This window comes from Carassius auratus, chromosome 42 (assembly GCF_003368295.1).
Source record: "Carassius auratus strain Wakin chromosome 42, ASM336829v1, whole genome shotgun sequence".
Lineage (NCBI taxonomy): Eukaryota > Metazoa > Chordata > Actinopteri > Cypriniformes > Cyprinidae > Carassius > Carassius auratus.
This window is the reverse complement of record NC_039284.1, coordinates 6,284,931-6,303,891: the sequence shown is the minus strand read 5'-3', so window position 1 is coordinate 6,303,891 and position 18,961 is coordinate 6,284,931. Positions and strand designations below refer to the sequence as shown.

At 37.2% G+C, this 18,961-nt stretch overlaps 2 protein-coding genes across 4 annotated transcripts; one reads left to right on the top strand and one right to left on the bottom strand.

The window, feature by feature from the left end:
* The first annotated feature begins 9,280 nt into the window (after nucleotides 1-9,280).
* On the top strand, nucleotides 9,281-14,768 carry LOC113060491 (uncharacterized). 3 transcript variants are annotated; one of them, XM_026229433.1, is made up of 15 exons: nucleotides 9,281-9,552; nucleotides 10,662-10,834; nucleotides 11,053-11,284; nucleotides 11,405-11,480; nucleotides 11,567-11,844; nucleotides 12,046-12,111; nucleotides 12,201-12,288; nucleotides 12,412-12,505; nucleotides 12,592-12,797; nucleotides 12,896-12,989; nucleotides 13,077-13,239; nucleotides 13,368-13,465; nucleotides 13,666-13,810; nucleotides 13,894-14,020; nucleotides 14,151-14,768. In XM_026229433.1, the coding sequence occupies exons 1-15, from the start codon at nucleotides 9,511-9,513 to the stop codon at nucleotides 14,456-14,458; spliced, it is 2,190 nt and encodes a 729-aa protein (XP_026085218.1). In that variant the 5' UTR covers nucleotides 9,281-9,510; the 3' UTR covers nucleotides 14,459-14,768. The 3 variants fall into 3 exon arrangements, with proteins under 3 accessions (XP_026085218.1, XP_026085217.1, XP_026085219.1); XM_026229432.1 differs by having other exon boundaries at nucleotides 10,659-10,834; XM_026229434.1 differs by lacking the exon at nucleotides 10,662-10,834 and having other exon boundaries at nucleotides 9,475-9,552; nucleotides 14,151-14,766.
* A 77-nt stretch (nucleotides 14,769-14,845) lies between these two features.
* Nucleotides 14,846-17,642, bottom strand: LOC113060493 (uncharacterized). The gene is made up of 7 exons (XM_026229435.1): nucleotides 17,447-17,642; nucleotides 16,339-17,009; nucleotides 16,192-16,237; nucleotides 16,015-16,106; nucleotides 15,671-15,781; nucleotides 15,319-15,595; nucleotides 14,846-15,241 (listed from the first exon to the last, which is right to left on the bottom strand). The coding sequence occupies exons 1-7, from the start codon at nucleotides 17,486-17,488 to the stop codon at nucleotides 15,038-15,040; spliced, it is 1,443 nt and encodes a 480-aa protein (XP_026085220.1). The 5' UTR covers nucleotides 17,489-17,642; the 3' UTR covers nucleotides 14,846-15,037.
* Nucleotides 17,643-18,961: the final 1,319 nt, after the last annotated feature.

Below are 18,961 nucleotides of genomic sequence, written 5' to 3'. Positions count from 1 at the left end.
ACTGTACCTGATGTGAAATACTGTTAACAGATTTCATTTCCTCTCTGCCTTGAAGCCTGATAAAAATGGAACAACCGTCAAGTGAAAGTATGTGTGTGTGTGTGTGTATTAAAGAAATGCAGTTTTTTTTCTTTTTTTTTCTGTTAGTCAAACATACTTGTTTATAATCCATGTGTATGACCAACATACAGTTTTCATATCCAATGGAGTTACAAGGTTTAGCCACAAGCTCTTCTTAATACCATTCATTGGTTAAATATTTGCAAAAACCACAGACTGATGTAAAGGGTGTCCATTTGTAATGATTTATAAATAATAATAATAATAATTACAAAATATGGAGAGTATTTTAAATTGTAATGATATTTCTCAGTGTTACTGCTTCTAATGCATATAAACGTCTCATATTTCAGTCTCTGCAACTTTCTTGCATCCCTGGTAGCCAGTGTTTGAATTCCTTCCCCATGTTATCCTTGAAAAATCATGACAGGCCTTATACTTTGACAGACACTCTTTCTGCCAAGCAAAGGAACTCCTGCATCCACAAAGTACTTAACATGCTCTTGTTGGATGTTGTCATTTATTATGAACCATCACACCAGGCCCCCCAGTACGTTGGGCCCTAGGCAATTGCTTACACTGTTATTTTCCTTTTCGATGCCTTTATTACCACATTTAATGCAGGCAGTGGCTCCCAGTCAGCCACACCCAGGTTTTATTCCCAGAGCCTATTATGCAAGATAAATAAGTGAGAAGCAATTTATTCTGTTCTGTGAAGGTTGAAAGATGTGTATGATCAGTGATGGTCATTATCATACTCCTTGTCAGCATTATACCTGTAAATGCATCACTGGAGCAGTGTAGGAGCCAAAAGGCTGATAAAGCCATTAATATTTTCATTCAAGGGAACATGTGTGCGCCTCCGCAGTGCATGTAGAGGACATGTAGGGGCAGCCCGGGAGAGGTGTGTTGTGAATTGAGAGGGGAAGGTCATCTAGGGTTGTGAAGCTATTAGTGAATACTGATGTCATCCACCCCCTCTGGTTCACGAATGGCCGTCTGTCACCTCATCAGAGCAACATTGTCTGGCCACCCAAACTGTCACCCCCTCGGTTCGTCCAAAAGAGAGCAGCCCACTACATGCTCGTGTGCACACAAATAAGTGTACAGATGCACAAGCAAGATTGGACGTCTGACAGCTCGTACAAGAAATTTATTGCTATATCACTGCAATTTAATTCATTTTTTTCCCCACTATGAGCAAATTGAAATAGGGGGAGGTTTTATTGCTTGAGATGCATGTACAGTGGACAGGATGAGATTAAGAACAGTATTGTCAGGAAATGTTTCATCTTTTCTTTTTTTTTTTCTTTTTTATGAATCCAAAGCTGTTTACAATAACAGACACAAAAGTCAGACCAAAATATAAAAAAGGACAAAAAAATAAGCACAGATGCATTACAACCAAAGGCTAATGTTTTTAAATAAATATCCACATATATGACCAAAATACAGTGAAAACAGTCTGTGAGCAACATGTATTTTTAAATCAGGAATGGGGCAAATACATTTTCAAAGTTGCCCCATGTATAATCACCTTGACACAAACGCACACGCACACACACACACACACGCACACACAAGCACACACACACACACACACACACACACACACACACACACACACACACACATATATATATATATATATATATATATATATATATATCCTGAGGTACCATTATTTCTGGTATTTCCTTCCTTTAAATTTTTCCATTTTTAAAGTGCCACTTAGAATTTCTGTGATCCCCCCCCCCCCACCTAGTGTCTTTTCTTTTCTTTGTCTTCCATTAAGAAGATAGTTGCCCCCCTCCCTCATTGAGTTCAATTCTTGATTAAATCCTGAGCGAGATTAATGCACTCAGATATGCATGCGACAACAACAAGCCTCTACTATTAATGCCCAGATGATCAGGTGTGTGTAAACAGGGTTTGCTATAGAGGAAAATATATCTTGAGGGTAAAACATTTCACTGTTCCTTTTTTCAAGGTAACATAAATCTTAAGGCAAAATTTCAGAAGGAGATCATCTTATCCTGATGTATCTAGTTTTAGAGAGAGCCAAACTATCTACCATATCAAGACAGTATGGAGAAAGACTGATCGTACTGATTCGAGTGAAACACTTATTTTTAGCTCTCAATCACTGTCTATACATTCTTATAGCATGTAATGATGTCAATAACGACAGCTATGAGATTGTTTGTGCTTCTATTACATGTTTTCGATCAAAGTCATTGTAAGGGATGCCTAACCCAGCAGGAGTTCTGCTCTGGCTGTCGCAGTGGATTTCTTCTGAGATGCCTGTGGTTATGCTGTGTTTGGCCTTTGGTCATCCTTGGTTTCTGTCCTATAATGATGGATTAGTTCCACTGTTGTAGGCACCGCACACAGTCCATGCTCACACACACACGCACACACACACACACATTTCAAAGGTCTTTGAAGCTTTCACCCTATATTCTGAAACTCCAGCCAGGTTTTATGGCTGAATTTTCAATTTTAAGGAAGTAGATATGTATATCCATTAGTGAGTCACTGGCTTATATTATACATAATATGGCTCTTACATTTAGGTGTGTCAATCTGAGTGTGCTGGGAGGATGAGGCTGTTGAGGGAGGTAACAGAAAGTCATTGCCCATTACTGAATGGTTTGAATATTGCTCATGCAAATGTACTCAGAAGGAAATATCAAACATGAAATCAGTAAGAGATGCATTTCAGAAAAGGTTCAGAAGTTGAAAGGTATGTTTTTTTTTTTTTTTTACAATAAATTAAAATATAAATGTGTTTTACCTTATGTCTTTACATCTACATAGCATTAATTATCCATAGGCGTGCATCAGGGTTTGGTGCTTGACCCGCTATTTTTTTCTCAACAAATACTATATCACTGTGACCTATGATCCAGGTTCATTAAGATGCATTGATTTTTTTATATTACTGTATGTAATATATAATGGTTGTCCAGTGTGGTGGACATATTACAGAGTGTGGAACAAGACAGATTTATTCAGTTTAATGCTTCCACAACTCTTATTCAGAAAGTTATATAGGAATGACCATTTAAACATTCACACACACATTGCAGCACATTTCCTAAAGATATATTTCATGTTTGGCAGCTGACTGAGTAGAAAGATCTAATCTCCTCTAAACAGATGAGAACGATGTGACGTTATGACAAGCCTGGGTTATCAACAGCTGCCTCATTCCTCTATCTCTTGTTCTCCATGGTTTTCATGGTGGTGGTGAAATGCCATCCAAATAGATACTAATGTATCATTGCATTGAAATCATCTGACATGATCATTGTAGACATGCACATAATCTGGCAACAGACATTTATCCAAGCCACACACACACATAACCCAAATGACCATGGTGCTGAGCATATGCATGCAAAGATATACTGAATCATTAGAAAGTAGAAATGCAGCCTAACCACAAAATATGTACACAATACATTAATTGAAAAAAATAATTGTCATGTTACGACAAACAGATTCTTTAAATTCTAAATGTAATTATTGATTTGCCTCTTTAACATTGTTTTGACAGTGGGAGAAATATGAAAATGCCAATGCCACAGAATATTTATTTTAAATTAGATGCACCTCATTGATTCCAATTACAAAACCTTTAAGGCTAAATAAGGACACCCTCAATCATGTTTACCCCCCTGCAAATAAAAGCACTTAAATTCCCTCTGTCTAAATTACCACATCTGACTAATCCATTAGGCCCTGGTTGGTATCGGAAGCCATTAGTTTTTGCATGGTAAATTGAAAGACGACTTCCACTGCTTTGCATCATCGTTTAACATTGCTAATGGAGGGCTACCTCACTAGAGTGCTGGCGGCTGATGCATCTATGCCAAGTGGCATGGTTAAGAGGTGACAGCAAATATATTGGACTCCACTGAAATAACCATTTCTGAAGGCCAGTCTCATTTGATGACAGCCATTAGCCTTGGTGTGCCAAATTGATCAAGTTGTCACCAAAGGGTGAACTAGCCAACTTATTAACCAGCTTGAGGCTTTTGGTAATTTCATGTTTCCTCCAGGCTGATGAACTGACATGATTTCAGACTAACTCTTTGTGCTAACAAGCATACACTGTCCAACCATATGTTACAAAATGCTAACAGTTGTCTAGTGCAGACTTTAAAAAAAAAAAAATAAAAAAAAAAATAAAATAAAAAACTCTCTGTGCATTCAAGTCATGATGGAAACATTACATGTATGAGCTAAACATAAATGATTGCAAACACAAAGTCATAATTACTAGTGGGAAACTCAGAACTTTATTTATGCCCATAGTTTCCAAACAAGTTGATGACATAACATGTTGGATGCTTTTTTTCTTCTTCTTCTTCTTTTTTTTTTTTTTTTCATGTTTATAAGATCCTACATGACAGTTGACCTGAAAGTCAAAATAAGCCTAATAGTGATCTTATTATTGTTTGTGTATGTAAGGTTGCACAAACCATAATTTATGAGGGGCTGTACAAGACTTAATTCATTCTGGCACTCTCACACACTTACATTCTCCTTTGACAGTCATATTCTTGCTTTCACACACTTACATTCTTCTTATACATTGCATACATTTCTACTCTTATACACATACATTCTCCTTTCATATGGATATATTTTTGCTTTCACACTCATATATTCTCCTTACACACACACACACATATGTATGTGTGCAGAGGGCGCATGTTTGTGTTTCTGTCAGGTATTGGTAAGGGAGGAACTCAGGTGCAGACAGGGATTCTCAAACAAAGGGTTTATTACAAAAAGGGGAAAACAAAACCCACGAGGGGGAAAACACGGAGCAAGGTACATACTAAAGAACTAAAACAGGACTGGACTGACAAGATAAACAAGGACTCTAAATACTAACTATAAACACTCACGGTAATACAAGGACTTCAGCGGTACAATCACAAGTGTAAAACACATAAGTAGTACAATCACAATGACAATGAACCGACGCAAGACAGAGCACACTTGGAGACCTAAATAGGGGAAACAATCAAGACACGACAGGTGGCACAGATGGGACAATCAAGACACGACTAGGTTAACAAGGGGGGCGGGGCAAGGGAACGAGACAACACAAGCACATGGCCCAAAGACAAGGCCATGCGCTTGTACACAAAACATGGGTCTGTCATGATCCTGCCTCAAGACTAGGAAAAATCAAGGACACGAGGGCAGAATCATGACAGTTTCTGAGTTCATTCTTTCGAGTTTCTCTATGCATAATTTCATAGATATGTGGGTATATTTAACCACTGGTTCACCTAAAACCCTTACACGATCTGTAGTTAAATGGCATGGTTTGATATAGTGCTCAGGTAAATTTGATCTAAGTAAATGTTAAACTTTTGAAATTCAGAAAAAAAGAACCACATAGGCTATTGATGAATCAATACATGGAAATTATGTATCTGTGTCCTGTTATTTATCGTTTAGTATGCATTTCAGAAAAAAAAATGGTTAGGATTCAGGTGTAATTGCAAATAGTGATTAATCCTGATTAATCCACTGAAAATTCTGATTAATTTGATTAATTTTTTTTATCATTTGACAGCCCTAATATATATATATATATATATATATATATATATATATATATATATATATAAATACTCTCACACACACATACATTCTCCTTTCACATACATATGCACACATACATAATGTATGTAAGAGAATAATGTATGTTTGTGTGAGAGAGAGTATGTATGTACAGTATGTGCGAGAGAGTGTAGTGGAAACGGAAGGAGTATAGTAGAAACTAATGATGCGTGGATCATCTCATAACCCACGTGTAACCCGTGGGTCGGGTTGGGGTGGGTTAAGAAATTGGCACTTTATTGCGGGAAGGTTGGGGCGGGTGACTAAAAACTACATTTTATGTATTTACTTGTGACAAAAACTGATTTGGCATTATTAAAGTGTGTGCATGATCGCATTAAATAGTCTAAATAAATTGTTCAGATTAACATACCACAAGGTTTTATCTGGGATTAAACGTGGAGTTATGTTCCGTATTACAAAAATGAAAACAAGCGTATATGTGCACCTATAACTGCGCTTTGTATCTGCTTATTGCTGATCGAGATTTACATGCTTGGCCCTGTATACATTTATTTCACTTTAAGAGGTTATACATACTGGAGGGGCTGCTATGTGGTAGCAGCCCTCTCAGTGTACTGGCTCGAGACCGCGTCGGGACTGGAGGCTGAAGCAATGCTCTGGGCCAGGGTTTCCCAGCCTAAGCCAGATCTGAGGGCCGTACTTCAGGCTGGGAGGTCCTCAGCTAAGAAGTCCTTACATTTGTCGGTCACGACTGCAAAGGTTCTAGTTACAGAACAAGAAGTAAATACCTTATTAGGGAAGGAGGCCATTGAGGTGGTCCCTCAAGACAGCCGGTATTTCAAAAGTTCCAATGAAGGATGGGGGGGGGGGGTTGCGTCTGATCATAGATCTACATCAGTTAAATCACTCAGTTATTCGGCCTTGCACTCTCACCCCGCATACTAAATTGTATCAACGATTGGTTGATTCTAGCTCAATCAGAGCACGTGCCATGGCGCAGAACCTGATTTTGCCAAGTGAGACATGTTCCTGGGACGACATCTTTGTTGACCCTGGAACAACATTGTGATTAACCAATCAGATTTGAAAAACAAGTTTAGATTTTGTGAAGTTTACGCTTACAATCACTGTTATGTGCTTGTACATCAGTGTCATTCATCTATCATTTCCTCTGATTTTAGGGATTACTCATGGTTAAGGTTAGGTTTAGGTGTGGGGATATGGTCAAGACTACATTTTTTGAGTAAAATGTTGATCCAGGGTCAACAAAATATGTTGACCCAGGAACACATCTAACTCAGCAATATCAGGACGTGCATGACGGTTCGACATCGAGATCATTCTCGCTCACATGGGGGAGTGGGGTTTGAGACTGAATGCCAGAAAAGTGTAGTTTCTCCAGTTCATAGAACCACCTATCTAGGCGTAGTGTGGGATTCGACCATGATGCAGGCACTTCTGTCTCCTGCTCGTATTGAGTCAATACTCTTGTCAGTCAAGAGAGTCAAAGAAGGCCAGTCACTCACTGTCAAACAGTTTCAGAGACTGCAGGGTCTGATGGCAGCTGTGTCCAACGTGATACCTTTTGGCCTGCTGTACATGAGACCCCTACAGTGGGGGCTCAAGATTATAGCTAAACTTTGCAGGACATTAGCCCTCCAGGAACAGGATTGGACCCCCTAGATTTAATCACTTAAAGAGGTCATATGATATGATTTCAAAATGTCCTTTCTCTTTTGCGTGTAACAAGCTATTCATGAATAGATATGATCCCTAAAGTTGAGACTAAAACACTAGAAGACTCAATCCCAAAGACTAAAGTCTCAATCCCAAAGAGATAGTCTTTATAAAACTTAAGACTGATCTACACACTGCTAAACCGCCTCGTTTAAACATGCCCCTACATATATAAGGCATAACGTCGCCGAAATGTTCATGTAAAGAAAGAAGGCATAACTTTGAAAAATTTCTCGCAGTAGCATGAAAGTGAAACTACCATGCTTGGTCTTCCAAAAGAGGACACAACTAGAAATCAGTGGTTAAATTGTATTTACAACACTGTTCCAGTATTCATTCAGATGTGTGCAGTGCATTTTATGGAGGTCAAGGACTGTTTCCTGGGAGAGTAGCCTACAGAAGTTTTGAGCAGTGCTAGTTGTTTGTCGTTTCTCTGATCAAATACAGACAAGTTTTTTTTTTTTTTTTTTTATACACAGCACGATGCAATGCAATGCATAAAAAAGATAATGTAGGTCATTATAATCCATAATTTTGTCCCAACTGGATGCAACAAATTCCTTTGTAATGGGTTTTATTAGATTTTTAATGGGTTTTTTTTTTATTTGAACACGGCATCACATATGGTAAGGGGTATAAAATTTCCATCACATGGTTGAGGTATTCAGACAATCACAACACACTGGATAGCTGGCCAATCAGAGCATACCTTGCTTTACAGAACGATGAGCTTTGCAGAAATTTATGCTTTTCAAATGGGGGCATAGAGGAGAAAAAGTAATGTACATTATGTGGAAAATAATGTGTTTTTTTTTAACCTTAAACCACATAAACACATTTCATTGCAATAAAATAAAATAAAATAAATGCAAAAAAATAAATTATAATAATATTTTTTTTATTATTATTTATTTATTTATTTATTTATTTTTTGCCATGGGACAGCTGTGACCAAAAGAAGACAAATGAATTAATAAATTATAATAAAACATGATATCTCTGTGTGAGAAAAAGGCCAATTAAAGTCCAATCCCTACCCTCATTTTTGAACCAGACAAGTGTTAAAAAAAACATTGAAAACAATGTACTTCATATTAAGTTTGGTCAAATTGCCAGTTACTCTCCAATATTGCAAAAATGATTACATACAATATATTTCAAAAAAAAAAATTGTTTGCACAGGTTCTTCGTGGGTCAAATTTAACCCGGGAGTAAATTTTCTGAGGGGTCAATGTAGATTCTAGAGTGCAGTGTTAGAGTATCATTCTTTCTTTTGCACACACTTACAAACTTGTCCCTCACAAACCCCCCACCACCACCTCCCGCCTTCGAAACTGTGCATATGTATTTATGTAAAAATTTATATCAAGAATTCTTATGTGAATATTCTGGATTTTCTGAATACTATTGCATATTAATTGAGATTGCATAGCTGCAAGCATCGGAGTTAATATAATTAGAATATGTTTTGGGTCTTAAAAGACAGAATGTCTTCTATGATCTAATGATCTAAGTTTAATAAGGGTGTTGTGTCTTGAGAGTTTTTCCTTTTCCTTTTAAGCACTCTTGGTGGCCATTTATCCACTCAAACAGCTAATCTAGAAGAGTGAACTATGGGATTAGAATCCCGCCAAATGTATTGCAGTCACAGATCGAAAAATAATAAGCATAAATTAAAAAAATAAAAACACGTGTAAAATAATAACGCACAAAACCGAAAAACAAATGAATTTTTTTTTAAATAACAAACAACGCGGTGATGGATCTAAAAATAATAAGTGTGAATCAAAAATGTAAACACATTTAAAATTATATTGCACAAAACTGAAACGTGTTAAAAAAATTCCAAATCGCAAACAAAATCAGGTTTCCTGCTCACGTGTTATTTTTTTGTGTGCTTGTGGTCTTTCCCCCTTTGCTCTTGTTTCCACGTTCTGCGCTTGCGTTTCTAAAAGTTGCAGTTAGAGTTTCATGTAAATCAGGGCGGGCTTCAGTGTCACTATTGGCCAACAAGTTCTAGATTGACAGCTTCTCCTCTAGCCAATCAGTCCAAGGGAGAGTTGACGTCACTCCAATGCGACTCATGGCTGCTGTGAGAGGATGGATAACCAGCGTCAGCAGGCAAATGCCAGACAATCTCAGGTAATTAGCCATAAATATTTTGTTAGTGGGTGACAGAAACATTCCCTTTGTGTGTTATGATATTTTCTCCAAGTTCAATGTAGTCTGAGTAGGTCGATATCTAGCCTGTTAACACATGTCTTGTTTGTTTGGCTTAGTAAGCAATACTTTATATTTTAGGCAGTAGGCCTAACGTTACACGATAACGATATTTAATGCTCATCTGATCAGTAAAGCCGGTTCTGTAATCAGCGGTAGATCTCCATCACCTGAACGCTTTCACATGGAGCAGTATTTACTACACAGAGACGTTATGCTGCTCCATATGAAAGTGTGCAGGTGATGGAGATCTACCGCTGATTACAGAACCGGCTTTACTGATCAGATGAGCATTAAATATCACGTGCTTTTTTTTTTTTCGTGCAGGCAGTATTTAAGTCTATGACTGTATATCTTAAAATGCACGATTTTGCTATCTGTAACGGTGTAGCCTCGAGATCATAGATTCCATTAAGATTATTATGATTTTATGCATTGATCCTAACTCACTGGGATAGCAAATTGTTACCTTATTTAGGGACTATTCCACTATAGTGCAAAGAAATCAGTATCTAATTATCTATCTTCATCACATCAATAAAGCAGTTCCAATAGCTTTGAGAAGTATGGCTGCTAACCGTTTATATTAGAAATAGAGGACAGAACATCAGTAAGAATGCCAACTAAATGCTAGAAATGTAGGCCTATATACAGTGGATTCATAAAGTGGTCAGAAACATTTTTCCCTCATTTGTCACAGTCTTTAGTTAAAAATGTTCACATATATTTAACCTCACCAATATATGATTAGTACCCTACTGTGATTAATTGATAATAGTTTTTTTTATCTTTAGCAAATGTAAAACCCTAAATAATATCACCTTTACATAAGTACAAAGACCTTTCAGTATAATATATATATATATATATATATATATATATAGTCCGCTCTGCTGTATACCAATCAAACAATGACAACATTATCAAGAGTGAAGCGTTCTGAATATATTCTGAATGCATAATATAAAGGTTTTCTCATTGTTTCTCATTATGCTCGCATTAACTCTTAATGTAAACTTTGTGTTTAGCAGACCGAATACCTGGATGTGCTTAGTGCAGCACAGAGCCTCATCTCTGTGCTAACACAGACTCTTAATCAGAGTCCTGTAACACCACGTCCTCAAGTTCAAGTGCAGGGTCAGGGGCAGCAGGCAGTCTTACCAGAAAGACAGACAAATACCACCATTGATCAGGACATGGCCAGGTGCATGTTGTTGGCCAAACAGTGCATGGATAACCAATCTAATAGTTAAAATGTTTTATTTGCAGGCACTCTGTCATTTACATAGTTAAACCCCTACACTATTAGATTTGACATTTTTTTAAGTTAAACAAACTTCGTTTTTTTATTACTGTATACCTACAGACATTCATTTTATATAAAAAAAATATATAAATGATAAAATTTTTCTTTTCTTGTAGGGCCTTTCCAAGCATGTTCCGAAGACATGCAATCTGCGGGAAAAAAAGAATAAATGTAGCATCCAGAACACATACCAAGAATGCAAAAGCATTTAAACCTTTTGATTTAAATGTATATCTTTTGGATAAAAATTCTGAGACTACCCCTTCACCTGCACACGAGCTCAAGCTTGTTCAAGCAGGGTTTGGCAAAAGGACAATCTCAATTACAATGGACATAACACATTCAGAGGTATGTTAGTGTATTTGTCTTTTTGTACAACTGGAAAAAGTACATTTATAGTGGAGTCATAAGTACAGGAAATAGAATTAAAAATTCTAATTTAGTGAGTTTCTTTGCATTTCACAATAGCTTTCCAGCATACTGTATGAAGCATTCCCGAAAATGGAGGGTCTGAGTGGAGGATGGATGCTTTATAAGGCTACTGGTGACTTTATATTTTTATTACCACTTGAGTCAGTATGTTTTGGGTTATAAAAACATTTGTCTTGTTAATTTTGTCTTTGTTTATAGGGGGGAGTGGTACAAGACGGCTGAATGTTATTCCTCCAGACTCGGAAGGTTACACTGGATCCCAGATTAAATCTGCCTCCGCATCTGGAAAGACAATGCTGTATGTAGTTCCTCTACAAGAGGAGCTGGACCTTAATCCTCTCCCTAATGATGCCAGAGAATTCAAAAAAATGCCAAAGGCTACTTGCCAAATGTGCAACAAAAGCATGCCCCTGCAAGTGTTGGCTCTCCACATTCAGGTTTGCAAGTCAAGTGATTCCGCATCCTCAAATGAAGAGGTAATGGATTGATGCTTTCTAATTAGTTTAGTACCCAAAAAGATTATTTTTATTTTGAATAATGTAACATTCCATATTGATTTATTATACAGACCTACAAAAGGATAAATGATTTTAGTTTATGTCAACAGATTGCTAATCACATACTTATGATGAAGTACTTTGTATGATACAGTTTTTATTTATTTGTTTTTGGAGCAGACAGAAGTTCAGTTCGTCTCAGAAAGCAATTTGGATGAGATAACACAAGAAAATTTTCCATCTGAGGTAATGTGGCATTAAAATTCTCCAGCCCTAATCAAAATTTTCTCTAATCCACGTTACTATTATATCGTTTAACATGTTCTTGTTTGTAGTCTGTTTTACCATGCCCAATATGTCAACTGAAGTTTCCTGTGGACAGTCTTGAACTACATGCCAGCCTGTGTGGAGAACAAAATCTTTGTGAGTAACACAAACTTTAGGAAACATAGTTCTAGGAAACAAATGTGTTATAAATCAACCCCAAGTGCTTTAATGTCACATGTTCCACTGTAAAATGAAACCGTATTCTCTTTCCAATTACAGTGGAGTCTCCAGATCACAGTTCTTTTATGCGCAATGATGATTTTGGTATTGCTGATGATACAACAGGCAATTCAAGCTCTCCACAAGTATTATGGTAAAATGTTCATATAGTACAGTCTAAAAAGTTAAATAAAGTGTAAATGTAAATGGTGTTCACCATCTCATCATCTCCTGCTACAGTCTAGATGATCTTCTGGAGCTGCTTGCTGGCCGAGTTAATGCAGAAAATCAATTCCGCATTTGTGTTTCACGGGACAATCTCCTAGAGAGGGGGCTCAAGCAGTGGCAAAGACAAAAAAAAGGAAACCCAGCCAACCAGCTAAAAATAACCTTTATTGGGGAAGCTGGAGTCGACTCTGGTGCTTTAAGAAAGGAGTTTCTTACAGGCAAGTTAAGAATAATAAAAGTGGAAAAGCTGTACCAAAAATAAATAAACATTTATCTGTGTAATTCACACTCTGCTTTTTCTCAATGTTATTCAAAGAAATGATCAGTGGCATTGAAAAACGCCTCTTCTTGGGTCAGAGAGCAAAGAGTCCACAGTACTCCAACAGTGACCTTGACAATGGTCTCTTCAGGTTTGTGTTGTTGAAGCTCAATTTTTTTTATTACATGTGTAAAGGCAATTACTGAGTGCTTTTTAAAACCTCACTTTGAAATAATAGGACTGCTGGCGAGATCTTTGCTGTCAGTCTAGCTCAAGGTGGCCCAGCCCCATGTTTTATGAGGGAGTGGTGCTACTTTTACCTCACCACTGGGGAAGTTGATGTCAGCAGAATTTGTAAGGATGATGTAGATGATGTTGAATACTCCCTATTGATCACAAAGGTAACTTCACTCTGAATACTGCCTAATAGCTGCCAGCAGTATATTACATTGTTGGTTTGCATATTACCACAAAGTAATCACATTGAGTTAATTTGTCATCCTGTTTGTCACTGACTGTTTTTCTTAAGGTTGAAGAGGCAACTGATCTGACTGAATTTACAGATGAAATTATCAGCTGTGGATACACAGGAGCACTCAACATAGAACAAAAAGATGCCGTAATTAGGTAAATATGGAAAATACTTTGCCTTTTAAGCAGACTGTGTTATGAAGGATAGAATTTGGAAGACTGTGTAATGTTACATTTAGTCAAATTAAATTTTACTTATTAACCATAACTGTTTAACTTACATCTTGAAACAAACTTATGCTGTATTACTAGATCTACAGTTTTTCTAATTTGTTACTTTTGTTTTTCTCCACAAGAGCAATTGTTCTCCATGCAACATTTCGAGTTATACCAATGCTTGGAGACTTGCGCAAAGGCCTTCAGCTGTATGGATTGCTGGACATACTCAAGGAGCATCCAAGTCTTTGCAAGAGTCTGTTTGTTCCTGGGCAGGACTGTACAGTAAGTTAAATGTTTGTAACAACATTGTTTTTTTTAAGGAAACATCAATTTGCTGTTCTACTGACAATTTGTTATTTTTCCAGCCAGATGCAGACTATATTCTCAGCAATGTTGCTCCTGAAATGAGTGAGAGAGGAACTTCAAGGGCTTCGGTAGAGAGTAAAATCATAAACTACTTTCAGGACTTCCTTCAAGAAATTGAATGTGGAGGTGGGCTTTACGTTGTATTGTACTTTATTATCAATGGGATTGTTTACCCAAAATTAAAATTCAATAACACTACTCACTCTCAGTTTGTCCAAGATATGACTTTCTTGTTTTTCTTTACACAAAACTATAGAGAGTGCTGAAGATGCAGCAGAAGTGGAAACTGAGCCATCCTACCTCACTGTCCCTAGAGTCATGCAATGGATTACAGGCCAGGGACATAAGCCACTACTGATTTCGGAACAGAAGGCTTTTCAGATAGTTTTCAAATTTGATCATGACTGTAAAGTCAGAATGCCACAGCACACCATATGCTTCCCAATAGTGAGTGCTTGCACTAATACGGTTACCTTTCCAGTAGCACACATGACAACATACGAAGACTTTAAATTCATCATTGTACAAGCCATAAAATCAGGGGGAGCATTTAGCAGGGTTTAAATATCACCCACAATATAGTGCTGGATTTGAGTTAATCTCTTAAACCATAGCTTTAAGTGTTACAGTTGGTTAACATATTTCCTACATCAACTGGTGGATGTCTGCAGTACTTTTAGACCTACATTAAGATACTTAAGTTGCACTTTCTTTTCTGAAATGAGTGCGGTTTCTGTAGTTTATATCTGATTTAAGATATATAACTTGCATCTGCAGTTCAAATCAAGCCGCTCTGTTGTAGAGCTTTCCTTAACTGATTTTATATCTGATTTAAGGTACTGATGTTGCATTTCATTTATAAGTTCATGTTTTCCAAGAGAGCCTTGGTGTAAAGGTTTGCAACTACAGTAGGTATTTGACAATGTTGATTACAATAATAATAATAAAAACTTTTAAAAGGAATTGTTTTTATTTTTATGCCAAAAGTGTTATGTCACATTTACCACATTAGTCATATAGATTTCATTTTTTTTGTTTAATCTCTGTGTGGGAAGCACTGATTAGTTTCACAATAGTTTAATGATACCATTACAGGATTTTCTTTTACGTAACTTACAGTCTGATGTTTTGAGCTCCAAAGTGTTATTCAAGAAGCAGCTGCACAAAACGTAACACTGATAAGTAAATATCTTGGCCAAAGTCTCTGGACTGTGAGACTGGACTAATGGTTGTCCTGAGTCGAGCCATTTCATACTCTGAGAGCAGACACTCCACCTGAGGGACCACTACTCCAGTGTTCTGCTCCTCCTGGGGGTAAATTCCATCTTGCACCAAAATGTTGAGGTCCTGTTTAAAAAAAAAAAAAATAATAATAATACAGTATAGACAAAACATATTGTGCTTTTTTTTTTTTACAATCATACCTCCACATTACAGGAAACATTGACTGTATTCTGTGCGAGTCCTATTTCCCACAGCTGATTGGGGGACAGATTTTGCTCTGTACGGATGGAATGGTCATTCCATGCCTCAGTGAATGTATCTAGGTCTCTTTGGAGGCGTGGAAGAAAAACATAATGTGCACAGAAGAGGTGAATGGTGTTTGATGGGTCAAGAGTGCCACTCTCTTCCAAATTATGTAGAACATCATAATACAAGTTTGAAACCGACATCCACACATCTTTCCACAGCCGTTCGACCCTAAATGTAAGAGACAAAACAACCTTATTTCTTAATCATTTATGATTCAAAAACACTAAAGTAACAAGAAATTACCTTTGATTATGAACGCTCTTCCCCGAAATGAAACTTCCCCTGCCACAGCCCTGAACAGTGAACATCCACCTTGCAATGTCCACATTTTCTACACCTTGGTCTGCTCTTACCCTACACATTAAGACAGTAAATTTAACATTAACACTACATAGTAAGGTTGGACAAAACATCTTATGGGGTTGGCTTGAGAAAGCCTGAGCCTAGCCAGAAAGTAAATTGTTATATCTTTAAGTTTGAAGCCATTTAAAATGCTTGGTGAGGGTTTTAAGACCATTCAGTCAGTCAGTCATTCTGTATATATAGAAACATGGATGGATAGGTAGGATGTACTCAAATGTACATACCGTGAAGGAACTCCATGCTTTTCTACTGCCTCAAGGAAGAAACCTAGTGCAGTCTCTGCTTTGTTGTTGGTTGCAGCCCCCAGATACATGACCTCATAAAATAATTTAGGGAAGTTATTGGCATTTTACACAATTATTCCATGATTGTATCACACATACAGGAGTCACACCACTAACCTTTCTTGAGTAGCCATCTATGCCCCCAAATATTACAAAGCCATATCTGAATTCAAAAGGAAAAACATTTATGCACACAGGGACCTTTAATAACATAAGATATCTTACTGTACAACAAGTGACTTGTATAAAAATAATTTAACCTACCTGATCAGCTTGTGGTTGGTGTCCAAATGCATGAGGGAAAGAGGGGCCTGAACTGAATATGATCTCCTCACAACATGTCCAAGTTGTGACATTCTAGCAAGGACTCCAGCTGAATCAACTCTATTCATAGAGTTGAAGACTCTGCTCCACTGGACTCGATGACCAAGAGCTTTCAAGTGTCCTCTCATCATTCTGTAGCCTGAATGTGGTGATGTTGTTTTGATTGCAACCACAAGATTGTCTAACTCTTCATCAGTCAATTGACTGTATGTTCCTCTCACTGTTATACCAAACTCTTGCATTCTGCGTTCTATGGTTCGTGTTGACACGCCAAGCAGTTTTGAAATGCAAGGTACAGTCAGACCAATTTCAATCAATCGTCTGATGTGCTGCTCAGATACAATGATTTTGGGACGTCCCATTAGTCCAGCAATTTCATTCAAAATCACTAAAGAGGTACGTCTTGTGTCCAGGCGATTCACAAGAACAGAACATAGGTTTGAAAGACACTGCATTACTTCTTGAGGTACATGTTCACGACTTGTATGTGAAGTGATCAAAACCAAACCATTTGTGCAAATAAAATATAAATAATCCAGGTCTAATGGCAAGCGCTGCAAAGCCTCCTGTAGTCGTGACAAGAGTCTCTCTAAAAGCAACCTTGAGACTGCCTGTGAATAAATGAAATATAAAACTATCAACATAAATTCAAGCAATCAATTCATTCGTTGCACCTAAACCGAAATCCACAAAACTGTCATAATTCACACACTATATATATATATATATTAGGGGTGCTCCGATCACAATTGGCCGATCGTTATGTGCATCTCGTCAGTAAAGCCGGTTTTCTAATCAGCGGTTAATTCCATCAGGTGCGTGATTTCACATAGAGCAGCTGTTACTACACAGAGCCGTTGTTAACTGAGAAGATGCGCCAATCCACGTTCATTTTCAGCGTTTATTTGCACATCTTCTCAGTAAACAATGGCTCTGTGTAGTAACCGCTGCTCTATGTGAAATCACGCACCTATATATATATATATATATATATATATATATATATATATATATATATATACACACACAAAATATTTATGCTAATTACCTGAGATTGTCTGGCATTTGCCTGCTGACGCTGGTTATCCATCCTCTCACAGCAGCCATGAGTCGCATTGGAGTGACGTCAACTCCCCCTTGGACTGATTGGCTAGAGGAGAAGCTGTCAATCTAGAACTTGTTGGCCAATAGTGACACTGAAGCCCGCCCTGATTTACATGAAACTCTAACTGCAACTTTTAGAAACGCAAGTGCAGAACGTGGAAACAAGAGCAAAGGGGGAAAGACCACAAGCACACAAAAAAATAACACGTGAGCCAGAAACCTGATTTTGTTTGCGATTTGGAATTTTTTTAACACATGTTTCAGTTTTGTGCAATATAATTTTAAATGTGTTTACATTTTTGATTCACACTTATTATTTTTAGATCCATCACCGCGTTGTTTGTTATTTTAAAAAAAAATTCATTCGTTTTTCGGTTTTGTGCGTTATTATTTTACACGTGTTTTTATTTTTTTAATTTATGCTTATTATTTTTCGATCTGTGACTGCAATACATTTGGCGGGATTCTAATCCCATAGTGAACACCCATCTTGACAGTGCAGTGAGGCACAGTGATAAGAATACAGACTGCCATTAAAGAATGCTTACTAAAGTATGACCACTGTAAGGTCAGAAAGGAGAGACTGAACCCTGTACATAAAAAAGAGAGTATTATGGAGAAGTTCTCTTTGTATCTTTTTTCTCAAGTGCTAGGAACCCTAAAGTGCTGTGAGGACCCTTGTCTGCAGAGCTCAATGTGTCAGATGCTCTCGGGTGACATTGGGACTCACTGACTGCATGTTAACACAGCCTGTCTCTGGGTCCTCAGGGAGGGCCTGTCTCTATGTCAGCTTTATCTTCCTTCCTTTGCCCTTGCATGCAAATGCACTGCAGTGGCATGCCTGATAAACAAGAATCCCATGAGAGAGATCTTGTGTAATTGTTTTTTCTCCAAATTTACATTTTCTTTTCAGCCATCTTTTTTTTTAGCAGTATTTTATCTTATTTTTATTGTTTCATATGCCTGGTTTCATTTTTTTATCCCCATTTCTTCTTCTTGACATCTGTCCAGGTCTTTTGTTTTGTTTTGTTTTGTTTTTTACACTGTTTTAGGCATGTCTACGCTAATGTGGAAAAGTATCATGGTATTGCCATAGAATAGACATAGTTTTTAATAGACATGAAACAATAATGATCTCATTATTTTTGGGACATGTGCCATGTTAATGGAAAAGATCACTCAAAAATGAAAATTCTGGTGAAACTTTAGTTTAGGGACTAAAACTGTTTGCTTATTAGCATGGCAGACTACTAGCATATTAGCTTTTTATTAGTACTTAAAAAGCAAATTTTACTGCCATATTCTACATGACCATATTTTATATTCCTTAATCCTACACCAGTCCATTCCTAAACTTAACAACTACTTTACAAAAGTTTATAAGCACAAATGCTATTTTGGGGATTTCCGTTTTTCATTTTCCTGCCTAATTTTGAATGCTTCCCTATACTAATGCTAA